The sequence below is a fragment of the Lissotriton helveticus genome, chromosome 3_1 (genome assembly GCF_964261635.1).
Source record: "Lissotriton helveticus chromosome 3_1, aLisHel1.1, whole genome shotgun sequence".
NCBI lineage: Eukaryota > Metazoa > Chordata > Amphibia > Caudata > Salamandridae > Lissotriton > Lissotriton helveticus.
In genome coordinates, this window is record NC_136061.1 from 495,590,985 (window position 1) to 495,607,395 (window position 16,411).

Below are 16,411 nucleotides of genomic sequence, written 5' to 3' on the forward strand. Positions count from 1 at the left end.
GTGAGAACTCATCTCGCTATAACCTATTTTCTTGTTATAAAAAAGTGACTATCTTTCCAAATGAAACCCACATTTATAATGAATTAACATATTCAGCCTCAACACACAAAACCTGTTGTTTCTAAACAGAAACCAAGCCCAGTTAGCTTTGCTGATGTTGTAAACGAAGTATTGCAATTCGATTCAACTATATGCAAAACGTTTGTCCAAATAAAAAACAAAGTATGCTTTCAGTCCTTTTCTGGGCTTTTGGGATTTCAGATAAGGTGCTAATGTACAAATTAAAGGGCCCAGTGTTACAAGTACATAAATAACAGCACTGGTTTTCTTCAGTCATATGAGAAAGTCACTTTTACCAATGAAACCTTTAGTGGAGCATAGTAAATTCTGATATTTAGGGACTTTTCACTGTAATCCTATCGATTAACTCACTTAAATGAGAATATATATCACATATAGTCATCGATGAGTGAATAGTTTTTGAATCAATCTGCATCTTCTGAATTCCAACAGTAAAACTGAACTAGAAACCTTCCTTGTGCTGCATGTAGTACAATATTAAAACTGCTGAGAAGTGTATTTTAAGATAATTGTTAAACATATTTTCTATATAAGCACAGAGTTGCTATTATTTATCTCTTTTCCAGATCCGAGCAAATTATTTCTGATGGATACTTCTAACTGCAGATTTATCACCTTGCAAATATTCCCCAAGTGTCAGATGGGATCCTGAAACTTTAATGCAGTACTCCTGCGGGCCGGTAGGCGGCAATTTACAGCTTCATGCCAACGCCGTTCTACTCTGGAAGTGACGAGTGGACCCCCATATAAGCACCACCCATGTGCATGACATCAGTTCCTTTCTTTCCATGCCTTCAGACACGGATCCAGAGCTACATTTTAGTATATTCTAGACCTTTTCCAGCAAAATTGTACCAGTGTCAAGGAAAAATGTTAACATGGTTAAAGTGTGTAGAAACTATTGCCAGCAGACATCTGTCACAGACCCTCACAAGTAGGCTTATTGTGCTGCTGGGGTAATCGGAAGGCCATACAAGATTGATAGAGAAGCTGTATATCGCCACACATCGCAAGACTCCAGTGTCTGCTGTGACCACTCAAAGTTGAAAGTATCATTTGACTGGCAGATCTTCATAACGGTTGAAATTTACAGGTAAGACTAAAAAGAACCATAAAAGATCTAAAAAGGTATCGCCCCCTTCTTGCCACTCTTGAACTCCATAAAGGAGGAGAGGGTGTTAATTTGTCACCCTGTCTCCCTCCATGTCTCCATCGTAGCTGATTTGAATCTAAGATAGATGTCCCCTTACTTTCTGGCTGTTAGCGACGTCTCAGCAAGTGGAGGCATTTGAGGAGGCCATGCTGTGTATTTTCAGCACTTTACTAGTTCCCTCTGCTATGCCTTTGGGCCTCAGCAATCTGCAGGGGCCTCCATTCGAACTACTGCCAGCAGATCCGCCCTTTATGCCACTTGAACTCACCTCAGGTTCAGCACCAGTGCTGACTTAGATCTTTGCACCACCCTCTATTCCAGTTCCCTTCGCAGTGACGCCGCTGCCAGCACCATCAAAGCCTTAGGAGGATTTGCAACCTACTGTGCTCCCCTACTTCAAACAGAATCCACCGTGACCTCGACCGAGGCCACTCCCTGATCCCATCAGTGTGCAGCCAGTTGGCAATCCTTCTGATTCTGACACTTTGCGCTAACCACACGCTAGGCGCAGTCTTTTTGACAGTGAATTGGATAATGACTATTTTAATGAAGGTGATTTTTCAAGATGCCACTGGCCTGGATACTTCTACACTGGCCTTGTTTCTCCTTCCATACCTGCTACACAAATGCTGTTGGTATGCAGAGGGTGGCAGAAGTGCAAAACGTACAACACCCTGCTATGAAGGTGAAGACAAATGTTCTGACAAAGGTACTCCAGCCTGGTCAAACACCATTCAGTTGTGAAAGGTTTTAAAGAAACCTCGGCCATAATATGTTCATTGCGTCTGTCTGCCACACCCAGACAGTTCAATCAGCAATTTCACCCCTTTGAGGACTACAGTAGGGGTTTCCAATGCCCCCAACAGCGGACGCTGCCACTATCTCAACAGGTCTCTGGGCCCATTTGTGCCAGTGGCTGCACTTTGGAAAGACAACTCCCAGGACATTAGGAAAATCATACAGTTCAGTGCCCCATGTATCTAGTATTTGCAGCCAGAGAACCATTTGAGTCTTTTCTTTCTGACACATATCAGAGGCCTCTGGTATCTGATGAAAGCTCGACTCCATATTAGTTTGTTGGACGATTTACTTGGTGTGGAAGGCCTTCCTGTCCACCATCAGAGGAAGGATGGTGCAGGCGCTCACATCAAAACTATTGCCTTGTAGTACTCCAAAGAGAAAGGCGAGGTGGGGTCTTTGGTCCTGGACCTCCAGAGAGTTTCTCTGGTAATGAACCAACTAACAGGATCTCTAAACAATCAGTCATCAACGCCTAGTGGAGCAGGAATGGCAGTTACACCCAGAGGTGGCGCAGAGTGTCTTACATCAACTGGGGGAACCGTTGCTCAATCCTTTCATTGCTAGGAGTACGAAATATCAGTATTTTTGAGTGTTGAAGTTTCCAAGCAGCTCTCTCATTTTGCTTAGAGTGGAGCTCAGGACTCATGCATGCCTTCCCACTGCTACCTCTCCTCCCCTGAGTTCTGAAGAAGATCACGAATGACCAGGCCCATGTCATCCTAGTGGCACCAAATTGGGACAGGAAAGTGTACATAAATCTAAGCATAAGCATCCACCTTCCGATCAAGCTGTCACTTCATGAGGCTCTTCTGCTATAGAAGCAGGACAGGATGCTGCACCCGAGCCTGCACAATCTGAATCTTAATGTTTTGAGACTGAGCTCGGCAGTTGACCTCATTTGGCCTTCCCCCTGAGATCAGTGATGTCATCTTGGTGGCTAAGTGCCTCTCTACAAAATAGGTGTACACCAGTCGTTGGGACATATTTTATTTATTTATTTTGAAGAGTTTTATATAGCGCTGGCTAGACCCGGAGGTATCAGAGCGTTTTACATGAGGATTAGCATTAGAAAAAAACAGTGTTACTTCATTTACATCAGGTACTGGAGCATAGCATTACTTAGACAAAAAACAGTGTTACATAGTTCCATCAGTTAACAGAGCATAGCTTAACATAGAAACAAGTCCTATGGAACATAGAAGGAAGTGGGAGAATAGTAAGGGGTTAGAATGTTGATCGGGTCAGGCAGGCTGCCCAGGCAGATAGTACTTCAGAGGAACATCAACAAAGTCAGTGTAAACAGGTCAACAAACTCGTTGCTGAAACAGGTCAACAAACACGTTGCTGCTTTGTCGGGGGGAGCAAGACTTTGTGCTTCCCAGCCGCAATCCCGGAAAGGCATAGATGGAAACCGGGCAACTGGGCAACTGTGGTCAAGTCCGGAAGGCAGGTCACAGCCATAGGGTTGATCCCCCAGCCCATCTACTCAGCAGCTACCTAGGCAGCTCAACTGGGCATCGGCCATGTTGGAAATGGATCCGCAATCGGCAGATTTTCATTGATTCCTAAGAAAGTAACTGTCATCAGCTTGTATGGGTGGCACTTATATGTGTCTCAGCATGGAGCCGTATGGTGCCACCTAGCGACGCACAGGAGTACTGCTTTAAAGTTTCTGGATCCAGTCTGCTGTTGTGCATTATGCTCAGTATTGTATTGTCTATCATATGATGCATGAAATGTGAGCTATGTAATATGGAATGTAATCAGGTGGTGGTTTGGAATGTGGGAGCTCGGGATTGTAGTCGGTTGGGAGACGAGGGATCAAACAGTACGTTTTAATATGTGTAACCAATGGTAGGGTTTGAGTCAAGAAATAAAGGAGAAGAAACGATTCTTCGCGTTGTATGTGCACAGCAAAGTGGCTACGAGTGGCTCACACGCCACTGGATTCATGCAAGTACTTAACTCGTCTGTATTATGAGAAACTGTAATAGCGCTTTCATTTAACGTAGTAACTGTAAAAAGCAGTTTTTGTGGTGCTTAACAGAGACCGCCATCGGTTCACAAGCATGTAAGTTACAGGCTCCTGGTTTTACATTGGGCCTATTTTTTACAAAAAGAGGAATGGGCACAGCATCAGTAGAAGTTAAAAAAATTCTGTTCTGAAGATCAAGACTGCATGCGAGGCGTAAGATGGCACACGCTGCACTCGCACAGGGTTCGTTCGTATATCCTTCATTCTGCTTGAGTGGTAGTTGTGTCACACTTGTAGAGAAAAGAGGAAGGACATATGTACAGGAGCGTATGTGGAAGTGGCCATTTTAGTTGAGGAGCTATCCGGGTGATCCGAGTGCAAGAGAATTTGGGCGGATGGATTAATATGAAGGTGACACGCGTACCAGATAATAAATATTCAAACCTATAATTGTATTTGGCATATTTTACAAGCAACTATTCCTCTTTGTATGGGATGTATGCAATATCTACTGTTTGGGAAAATGCACAAGATAAACAATCTGCAGATAGTGTATCCACCAGAAAGATCGAAGGCGAGTAGCTTGTTTGTAAAGGCCTCAGAACCATGCAGATGGAAATGTGGCCAATGGAGGAATAATTGCATAGTCAGCAAATTTGGAGGTTTTTTTTCTAAGGTTATGTTTTAAATGGGAATTAACAGTTTGAGACTTTGGTCATAAGAAAACAAACATTCTCTAAAAAAAAGTGTGTTTTTTTAACAATACTTTCTCATTACACCTCTTCTAAAACTTCCAGAAACGTCAATGCTGGCAGAAAGGATTCCAGTTCCATCCAGTCCTGTTCCCATAGCAACCATCGACCTCGTGCAGCCGCATTCCGACAATATCATGCCTCGAATAGAGCCGAAACTTCCTCCAAAGAAAACAAAGCACCAGGAAGAGCAAGAGGACGTAAACAAGCCAGCTTGGGGCGTCAGTGGCTCCCCGTGGGTCACACTAGCATTCGCTTTCTTTCAGGTGAAGGAGATGATCCAGCTGTCCAGAAGCAGTCAAAACGCCGAGAATCAGCCTTTACAGGTAATTGTCATGCAAATGTAACATTTGCTAACTACATTTCTGAACTCCCAGACAGTCATTCTAGTAGTTCGCCTGAATCTACAGTAATATTTAAAGGATCCAGGTAGTTTAAAAAAACAGTTCTCTTTGCCGAGTGCTGCATTGAGAACAATAACCAGCAATAGACATTCTAGAATGTTCGTTTGCATGATGATGGTAGCTGCAGTTGTAAGATCTGTTGTGACGTCATTCACTGGGTGACCCCTTTCAAGTTAAAATTATTTCGAATATTTGTGCACTAGACACAGCAATCATTCAATGTCATCACCTCGCAGCCCGGTCATCATTGTAGTTAGGTATTTATTCCAGAATCAAGGCATCAACATAAGGCCCAAAATTAGAATAGAAAATATCATATGACGCAAGATGGTAATTGGTGAAACCGTCCCATGATATTGGATACAATCCTGAGGAAGAATGCATAAGATAGGAAGGGGCCATTACCGGAAATGACATATCCCAAGCCCTAAGAAACAAAAAAAAGTCAAAAGGACGAAGCACAAAATGTTCAACAGCAAGATAATACCACCCTATCGAAACGAACAGAAGAGATCAAACAATACTCTTTGCAAAAAAACGAAAGTTCCAAAGGGGTGAAAGATGGTAAAATACACAGACCATCAAAATTTCCCACAAATACACAGTGCTAGAGTGTAGATAACCTCAAACTTGAACACAACTACACGTAAATCTCACACCACATACACCCTGACAGGACCAGTGTTGTACATAAACGAATTCTGGAAGCCAAGCTGTATGTTCCATAAGATGGTTTATTTATCTTAGTTGTCGGTAAGTTATAAGTTCCAATAGCAAGCTTCAATGAAGAGCTATAGTAATAAGCCCCACAAGGAGTAGCCTTCCTGCTGCCCAGCCCATACTCCAACTGACACTCACAGGAACACTAACATTCCAATGCATCTCCATGCACCAACATTCCACACAGCACATTCATACTGGCTGAGCAGCAGGTATAACAACCAGTCCATACTCCCCATAACTCAACACAGAAACGGGAACAGTTTTCTTCCACACAGTAGTGCATTGGATGAACATGTACCCCCATAATCATGCACTCAACAAGCATTTGCAATGCAATAGGTCTTGCATTAGGAAAGTTAGAGCTATTGATCTTGTAAATCACACATTTTTTTATTTATGTGTTGGTTTTGAAAATAGCGAAATTAATAGCTTTGTCATTTACAATGCCAATACTTTTATCTTTTGCAAATGTGACACCTATAGCATTTGTAATGCAACATGTTTTGTATTTACGTGACTTGGATGTATTGATATTACAAATAACAATGGCTAAATATTTTAAAATAATTAATACTTAAATAAAAGTTATTGTAATTTATAATGGCAATAGCTTAAACTTTTGTGAAGATTATGTTCAGTGTATTTTATTGCTACGAAAATCCAAGAACAGAAGTGAAATATTAACATCTTTTTGTGACATTTGTAATAAAGCTTGAAACATTGAGAGAACATATTTGAACCAGTTGTTGTTGAATGGTTGCACAGATTGATACTGTGGTGGCGCTGAGTGATGTGGTGGCGCTGAGTGATGTGGTGGCGCTGAGTGATGTGGTGGCGCTGAGTGATGTTGTGGCGACGAGTGATGCTGTGGCGATCAGTGATGCTCTGGTAGCGCATAGTGATGTTGTGGTGCCCCCCTAGTGATGGTGTGGTTGTGTGTGTGGTTGGGTGTGGTTGTGTGTGTGGTTGTGTGGTTGGGTGTATTGTTGTGGTTGGGTGTGGTTGTGTGTGTGGTTGTGTGTGTGGTTGTGTGTGGTTGTGTTTGTGGTTGTGTGTGTGGTTGTGTGTGAGATTGTGTGTGGTTGTGTTTGTTTGTGTGGTTGTGTGTGTGGGGTTGTGTGTGTGTGTGGTTGTTTGCGTGTGTGTGTGCGTAGTTGTGTGTTGTATGTGTGTGGTTGGGTGTGTGCGTGGTTGTATGTATGTGTGTGTGTGCGGTTACAGAAGGATGGACGTGGAAGAGAGCAGCAGATCAGCACAGCAGAAGAGAACAGTGAGTTAAAGAAGGAGGCGGTGGAAGAGAGCAGCAGATCAGCACAGGAGAAGAGAACGGGGAGTTTGAGGAGGAGGCGGTGGAAGGGAACAGCAGATCAGCACGGGAGAAGAGAACAGGGAGTTAAAGAAGGAAGCGGGTGGAAGAGCGCAGCAGATCAGCACGGGAGAAGAGAACAGGGAGTTAAAGAAGGAAGCGGGTGGAAGAGCGCAGCAGATCAGCACGGGAGAAGAGAACAGGGAGTTAAAGAAGGAAGCGGGTGGAAGAGAGCAGCAGATCAGCACAGGAGAAGAGAATAGAACAGGGAGTTAGAGAAGGAGGTGAGGTGAAAGAGAGCAGCAGATCAGCAGAAGTTAACAGGGAGTTAAAGAAGGAGGAGGGGTGGAAGAGAGCAACAGATCAGCACAGGAGAAGATAAGAGAACAGGGGGTTAGAGAAGGTGGTGAGGTGGAAGAGAGCAGCAGATTAGCACAGGAGAAGAGAACAGGGAGTTAAAGAAGGAGGCGGGTGTAAGAGAACAGCAGCTCAGCACAAGAGAAGAGAACAGGGAGTTAGAGAAGGAGTTGGTTGGAAGAGAGGGAGGGCGATAGAGGGAGGGCGATAGATAGTGGGAGGGCGATAGATAGAGGGAGGGCGATAGATAGATAGAGGGAGGGTGATAGATAGATAGAGGGAGGGCGATAGATAGATAGAGGGAGGGCGATAGATAGATAGAGGGAGGGCGATAGAGTGAGTGAGGGTGATAGAGTGAGTGAGGGCTGTATAGTGAAAGAGGGCGGAGGGTGAGGGTGTGTGAGGGTGAGAGGGTGTGTGAGGGTGAGAGGGTGTGTGAGGGTGAGAGGGTGGGTGAGAGGGTGGGTGAGGGGGTGTTAGGGTGAGGATGAGGGTGTGTGAGGGTGAGGATGAGGGTGTGTGAGGGTGAGGATGAGGGGGTGTGAGGATGAGGGGGTGAGAGTGAGGGGGTGTGAGAGTGAGGGGGTGTGTGAGGGTGAGAGGGTGTGTGAGGGTAGGTAAGGGTGAGAGGGAGGGTGAGAGGGAGTGAGGGGGTGTGAGGGTGAGGGGGTGTAAGGGAGGGTGAGGGGGTGTAAGGGAGGGTGAGGAGATGGGAGGGAGGGTGAGGGGATGGGAGGGTGAGAGGGTAAGTGACGGCTGGGGGTGTGTGTGCCTGGTTAAAGCCTGCACTGACGGCTGGGGGTGTGTGTGCCTGGTGGAAGTGTGCACTGACGGCTGGGGGTGTGTGCCTGGTGGAAGCGTGCACTGACGGCTGGTGGTGTGTGCCTGGTGGAAGTGTGCACTGACGGCTGGTGGTGTGTGTGCCTGGTGAAAGTGTGCACTGACGGCTGGGGGTGTGTGTGCCTGGTGGTATGTGCCTGGTGAAAGTGTGCACTGACGGCTGGGGGTGTGTGTGCCTGGTGGAAGCATGCAATGACGTCTGGGGGTGTGTGTGCCTGGTGAAAGCCTGCACTGACGGCTGGGGGTGTGTGTGCCTGGTGAAAGTGTGCACTGATGGCTGGGTGAGTGTGTGTGCCTGGTGGAAGCATGCAATGCGTCTGGTGGTGTGTGTGTGCGTGGAGATCTCGGTCCTTAATTGGCGTCATTTGTTGTTTATCTGAAAAAAAGCGGATCTCACTATAAAGGGGTGCTCATTAGGTGATTCTAAAATTACATATGCTTCACTTACTGCGGCTATATAATTATGAGACACAGACTGCAAAACTTTTATTATGTATTTAAAACTGGAACGAAAATCAGGCAGCCAATTCGAAAACGTGTGAGAAATGTGAGATCCAAGAATTGGCTTCAAATAATTCGAAATTTCAACAGGATTCATAGCAGGTGGCCCCAAATGGTCAGATTGTTCTGATCAACTTAATGTCAATGTGTTTCTGCGAGATATGGCAAACTTCGGGCCCCACATCAGATTGTGCTGGGGGCATTATTTTTCATTAGGCCACTGCTTCATTAGTAAGGTTCCTTTACACAAGGGATTCTGGGAGATGGGTGCATGAGTTAAGTCATTCACTGTTTAAGTTTAAACTATTGGCGTGGTACATCACACTGAATGACTAAATATGCTGAATTTTGTTTAGCCTGAATGGGTATCGAATTATCGTAACTACAGAATTACAAAATTGGGCACACCAGTGTTTGTGGAGATTTCGGTGCTGCAGTTGCGTGTGGGCAGACGGTGGGGAAGGTGCGGGAGCAAACATCGAGAACTGCCATATGGAGCCGGAGGCTGTGCCTGAATTTAGTACTGGGAGGGGGAGGGGTGGCGGAGTTGTCCCAGCGCTGTGGAAAGACCACCAGCTGGACCCACATGTTCATCCACAATGGCAGTGAGTTTTCAGACCTTGCATCCCTAGGCACAGGGTTTCTTCCCAGGGCAGCTGTCTGCACAAGAGAAAGACGATGTAAGCCCAGCCAGGTTTCTGCCCTTCAGGCACATGTAGTGCTGGCGGCAAGGGGCGGTGGCACGACGCCTGTGACCAGCCATAGCCAGCTGCTTTGTGTGGCACCAGGGTTATTTTTGAGAGAGGTCTCGTGACTCACGTCTAAGCATGCCACACTTGAGGCTGACAGGTATTACATTTAAAAAAACTGAAGAATGCGCTAATTTCACAATAGGACTATTTGAGTGGGTTTTACGAACAGGTTAAATGTAACCTTTCCAGCAGACACAGGTTTCAAGGCCCAGGCCTGTAAGTGATGACACACATCTGCTCGCCAGCCTTGCTGTTCAGTCGATCAGTTTCAGCCAGCCTTTCTTTGAGTGCAGACGAAGAGAACGTGTTCAAATGGCACAGTCACCACGCAGGGGTATTCGAGGATTTAGTGAAGTGCACGCACAGTTCTGCTTGTGTAAATCCACCTTTCGACTGTTTAGACAACAAACGTAACTAGTGCTCATGAAAAGCGCTCCTATACCTTCGGGTCGAGTTCGCCTATATAAGTCTGCAAAAAACAACAAAGTAAAATCTGACGTGGTGACTGGTAGTTAAAACTGCAGACTTGGAATGTGCTGAAATAGTGTACACGTTGTCTGTTGTTTCCAAAGAAAATACCCTTCTTATAACAACAACCAAAAAAAAACAAGCATTGTCCTGAGCAAATGGTGGGGCCCTGAAGCAGTGGAGTGGGAGAGGTGAGGGGGGAGTCACAGGGAGATTAAGGGATAGAAGGCAAGCGGCCGGGAAGTGCAGGCGGGGGGGCGGGGAGTTGCCAATATGGTGGTAAGTGTTAAGGGCAAAATGGGAATGGGTGGCTGCATTTTGCCCTCGGCTCCTACTGGGGCTAATGTTGAAGCAGGCGCAGTAGTGATAGAGGTGGAGGGCTAGGCAAACAGTAAGTTGCGCTTTCATTTAAAGCTAGTTTGGAGATGTTAAAACTTGTGCTACGGATGCAAATGAGGTTTCCATGTATTTAACATAATAATGCAGCTTTAGCAAAAAATTGTAGTAATGCGTCAAAAAATGCGGTAATACCACTTAACTGCGGGGGAATGCCCGTTAGCATCAATGAAACGCTGGTGTCAATTTCACACATTTAAATGAAGAAAGGAATGCAGACCCAGTGCGTCTGTGTGTTATTGCTCCTTTCCTTCTGAATTATGCGTAAGATTTCATTTACCAGTTCTGGTAATCCAGTGGCAGGAACAATAGAGAGGATGTGGCCTAATGGCAAGAGCGGTCGAACTCGAAGCTGGGGAGCCGGGTTCGAGTCTTGGCAGGGACGTTCAACATCCTGTGATTCGGGGCAACTCACTTAATCTAGTGTAAAGCGCTCTGAGACTTTCTGGTTGAGTGCGCGCTATATAAAACGTCCACAAAAATGAATAAAAATGGCGTTTCCTCAGATGCAGGACATACTGTGAATGCTCGCCTCTGCGGTTAGACAGGCATTGGTACAAGAGTGCTTCAGTAGTCTGGGGGAAGGTGTAATGTTGCTGGCTGCTTTCAATCGGTCCCCGGCTTCGAGCGGAGCAGGGAGAGCGGCCTTTGAAGTGCACTTCACACGGCCGGCCGGCCGTGAAACTGAAAGCACGGCCGGCTGGCCGTGATGCCAATTGTAACATGCAAATTCAAATGTAACACTGTGCGTGAAGTGGAGTGAGCTGAAAGGGGATCTTAACAGATGCCTTTAAACCTTGTCTGTAAGCTACCAGAGTATAGGCACTTACAGTTGCCAATATGGTGGTAAGTGTTAAGGGCAAAATGGGAATGGGTGGCTGCATTTTGCCCTCGGCTCCTACTGACTCTAATGTTGAAGCAGGCGCAGTAGTGATAGAGGTGGAGGGCTAGGCAAACAGTGAGTTGTGCTTTCATTTAAAGCTAGTTTGGAGACGTTGAAACTTGTGCTATGGATGCAAATGAGGTTTCCATGTATTTAACATAATAATGCAGCTTTAGAAAACAAGCTGTTTGCCGCGAAAGTGAAACGAGACGCATGGGGAGCAGCAGCCTTCGATGTGCCGGCCGGCCATGCAGTGAATAATTAGGGGAGAGAGAGGGGAGCTGCTGGGGAACAGATGGCCGTGAAGCAGGGGGCGGGGCAGCGGAACCCTTTGAAGTGGCCTGGCGGCCGTGAAAGGAGAAATCCTGCTGCCAGGGGGAAGGCTCGTGAATGAGAGCAGGTCACGTGATTGTGATTCACGTGAACTGTTGAAAATCCTTATCGTAAAAGTCAGCTTTGTGGATGGGTGGCATTAGGTCTCTCTACGAGACCTAAAAAGGACCACAGGTTAACAAGGTACTCCCTTAATCATTAAGCTAAACTACCTATCATCCTACACCTAAAAGATGATAACAACCCACCGGGCTAAACAAACGCCCCTACACCCTTAACCCCTTATGAAGTGTGGTACCCTGGCTAAACAAATGGCCCTACACCCTTAACCCCTTAGGAAGGGTGATGGTACCTTGGACTTAACAAATGCCCCTACAGCCTACACCCTTAACCCCTTTGGAAGGGTGGAAAATATTGGGCTTACACAGCAACCCTACAACCTTACCCCTAAGGAAGGATGAGCAACCTTGGGCTTACTCACACTGCCCCACACCCTTTACCCCTTAGGAAGGGTGAAAACCTTGGGCTTACCACTTCACTACCCCATGATCCTTGCTCTTTAGAAGGATGGACCACATTAAATCAGCATTAAAAAAATATTCCCTTTCAATATGGTATCGCATCCACAAACACACACAGGGAACATTTTGTAAAAAACATGCACAAGTGCACCCCTCACAGGCAACTCCACAAAATAATCTCCATGAGCAATATAGTAAACAGTGCATTGTCAAAACATTTGCCTTGCAGCAACCCAGACCAACAGTGACTAACACCGCATGCTATACATTTTCAGTATAATCATCTTGTAGCATGTCATATTTGGGCATGGCATCATAAGCAACCATTCCTTACAAGCCATCACAAATCGTATTCCAGCAGCTCATTACATTCGTTGTAATACTTTATTCGATCGATTTATCATAAAAGTAGGTACATATCCTATCTACTACAACAATGGAATTCATGGAATAAAATACAACCGATAAAACCATTAAAAGACTTATTTACAATAAAAGAACAAGATAATTTAAAATGCATCAGTGGATATAAACCATTCAATTTCATCAGGGGAGAGGTGTGGCGCCGCGGCCAGGGCGACTGACGCTGGAATCTGGGGATCAGAGTTCGATCCCCGGCTCCGGCGGCAGGTTAGCCCAGCACCATGCGACTCTGGGCAATAGCTTGCTTAATCTTCCCGACGGCCCCCAGCGCCTAGAGACCCTAACGGGTGATTGTGCGCTATACAAATGTGGATTATTATTATTTATTATTATTATCAACATGACCACAATCATCTAAACAAGTTTGTTTTTTAAAATAGTGGTACGAATTAACCAAGCCCTACCCAAGAACTTTGCAGCCCCACAGATCATGGAAAGGGACGATGTGTCGGAAGTAAGGATGCGTAGGGCTGTCTTGTATTGTCTTAGTCCGAGTTCTTTGCAGACTGGTGTTAGCCATTTTCTTCTAACGTCCCTATATGCAATACATTACATTCACAAAAATACATAATTTCAAATACTACAGAACTGAGCATACAATAGCAGTCAGAACATTGGGCTTTTACACCAGTGAGCGATCCCTTAGCCGATGTTCTTCACCAGGGCCAGACACGAGTCCAAAAGAAAAGTGGGATATCCAATAAATGGTTGCAATGCAAACATTCCTGAATGCAGTGCTCGAACCAAAGTACATAGTGCTGGCATTCTAGGCTTCACATGAAGAGCCACAGAAATGTAATTATTCCAGCATTTGTATGTTCCGAAGCATATTGGGCTTTCAAAATCGATTGTCCCCTCATAGTGCTGCTTTAACAACCGAATCCTCACCGATGTTGCGTGACGATCTCACAGCCCTCAATTTGACGTATGCTGTGTAGGCCCCTTCACACAAGTGCACAATCCAGTCTAGGGCACTTTTGTCACAAAGAAGGGTCGCGCTTCCTTTGCGCATGCTCAGGCACATGCGCCTTGAACAGATAAAGATAATGACAACTCGGGGACTGTCTTCACCACTGGCAGTTTCAAATGGCGCATAGGATCACAGTAAATGGACACATGGTCTGCCTCATGTGGCAACCTCACAGCACATTCAAAAGCTGCACCAAAGGTAAAGGAACACACTCCACCCTGAAATAGGGTGCTCCCCGCCCCTGAGAGGCACAGATAGTTAAAGTAAAGACATATGGTGCAGGCATATGGCGCAGCTCACCAGTCTTGAGCTTTAGTAGTGATATACCTGCTGCCCATTCAATTCCTATATTCAATGTAAATCTGGGCTGTCAACTTCATTTCTGATTGGTACTTGGTGCAAAATGATGCGCTGCTGTTAGTTCCTGTCAATTGGACGCTGCTTGTTTTTGTAAAGTAAGCACTGCCAAATTAATAAAATGAAACAAGTTCCTTTGAATGTTACCTATTTCTCCAAAGTACACGCTGCCGGTACACATCGTTTGATGAAGCCACAATTTCATTCAGATGGCGCCTATTCAAATCCCCTGGATTGCTGGCTGTCTGGTGTAAATAGACACTGTTGGGGCTACCAGGCGCATTACTTCCATACGGGCTTCAATCACTTGTAATCCTCTTAGTTTCCTATAAGTTTCTTCAGGAATTACTTCACCATGCTCCCGCCGCGTAGTTTCTCTCCTAGATCATCGCCAGTGTTTTAATCAAAGTTCAGAGGCCGTAGTGTAGATTATAAATAGGTTTATTAGGTCTTAGTTTCATATAGATAAGTAGAAAGCTAATCTCCATCAGGAGCAGCATCCTGCTGATCAGCCCATATCTCCAACTGACACTCCAATCCCACAAGCTCACTCTACATTCTAGACAACCTCACACACTGGCTGAGCAGAGGGGACGTGGAACACTGGGGAGGTTGTATTAAGCTACAGCGCCTATTCAGATGTCATCAGCAGTTGAACCATAAAATGGTAGCAAAGTGACGGCAGAACATTTAAGGATGCGCTATGAGAGATATGACTGTGGAATGAACACAATAGGAACAAAGTGGCAAAACAAAGGTAAAAAATGTTAAACACAAAGACATGACACACTGGCTAAACAGTGCTCTGGGGTAGTTCTGTTCACAATGTGCATCTTACAAGCTGTTTATTAGACATTAAGTTGATGTAGGATAAGCCTAAAATATGCTATATTCTGTAAATTCAATAGTATCTGACATTGCTCAGTCTGAAATCGTTTAAAAAAAACTCTGTTGCATTCCATTCAATTTCTTTGCCATCATAATAACTGGCTTGTTTTATTTGACACTTCTTACACCACATCTGCTTTTTTGTACTGCTGAAATGTCATATATTACTGCTCCCCAATGGCACTAGGTGTATTGCCCGTCTCATATATTATCTGAAATAGCCGAAATGGCTTGAGCACAGTTCAGAAATGCAGAAGTTAATACTGTGCTGGGGATGGAAAGCAATCAACATACTTTGCCTATTGTTTGGACACATGTGAATCGTTTATAAATGTATGAACGCCTAGGAGCTTAAAACTGCAATTCATAGATTATTTGTGTGATAAAGTCATGAGCTGATTCAAAAAGATATTCATGTAGCAATTGTCTAAATACTTTTACATGGCTTTCTCAATTTGCCCCATAACAGCTACAATGAGAATAATACAGGAATATTCATATATAATTAGTACGAATAAAAAGGATTGTTCTCTTTGCGCTTTTATTAATAGGGAGGTTTATGTTTTGGAACACTTCACTAAGTCATGTAAGAATACATAAGAGAACACCTGTTGTACTGCTTCCAATACTCATGGATGCTTTTGACAATCAGACTGGGAGGGTATAACACATTTGCACTTGTGGTCTTGACCTAAGTACATACATTTCTTGCTGCATCCACTCCAAAGATTACAAGCATGGAAACACAGAATTGTCTAATGGTTAAACACAGGTGTAGAGAAGGCAGTTTTAAAATTACAATGCTGCGCGCACAACAGAAGATTTTCACCAGAACGCACAACTCACCCTTGATGCCGTGCAACAACCCAGTGACTCAGGTGAGGTCTAAGTAGCGGGCTCTGCTCACATAACCTAAATACACTCACATTTCATACACACACAGAGGTAAGGAGACATCTCGCGCTGCATCCCAGCGCGTGGATATCTCCAGCCACAAACGTAGTGCATTGTTCAAGTGTCCTTCTACGACCGAGGCTGGAACGATATGTTCCAGGACCCTGAACATTAGTTCAGTTGGCAGAGATCCTTGTGCATATCGACAGCCCTGGGTCGTGGGTATTGTTTATTCCCACAGTAAGTCTCAATTGCTACTTTGGAGTCTCCTCGTCTTACTTTTACACCCGCCTACCCTCAACAGTCGTGACTATATAACTTTAGTGGTTAGACGACAGACTTCATAAACATGAACCAGAAGGTGAACAGTAGAACTCTGGCACAGTCAGTCAAGATACTAAGGGCTTGGAATAGTTTAGCAGATGCAGGACATCTCCCAAACAGTAACAGATATCCAACCCGCCCCTTTTAGAGTGTATACATACATATTATAAACTCTAAACAGGGCGAACAGGACATCTGCGCCACATATCCACAACTATATAAATCTGGCCCTAAAGACCATTCGTAATAGGTGTTCAAACTCAAAAAATTTAATCCTATGATGTAATAAAATTACTCGCACAAAGTTAC

The 16,411-nt window shown here is 44.9% G+C and overlaps 1 protein-coding gene across 4 annotated transcripts in view; it reads left to right on the top strand.

Annotated features, from left to right (window-relative positions):
- Positions 1 to 16,411, top strand: part of MFSD6 (major facilitator superfamily domain containing 6) — a 398,345-nt gene that overhangs the window by 316,804 nt on the left and 65,130 nt on the right. For all 4 annotated transcript variants that reach the window (XM_078680386.1, XM_078680387.1, XM_078680388.1 and 1 more), the window contains one exon: positions 4,808 to 5,088. In XM_078680386.1, coding sequence (XP_078536512.1) covers positions 4,808 to 5,088 — 281 coding nt within the window. The remainder of the gene's footprint in view (positions 1 to 4,807; positions 5,089 to 16,411) is intronic.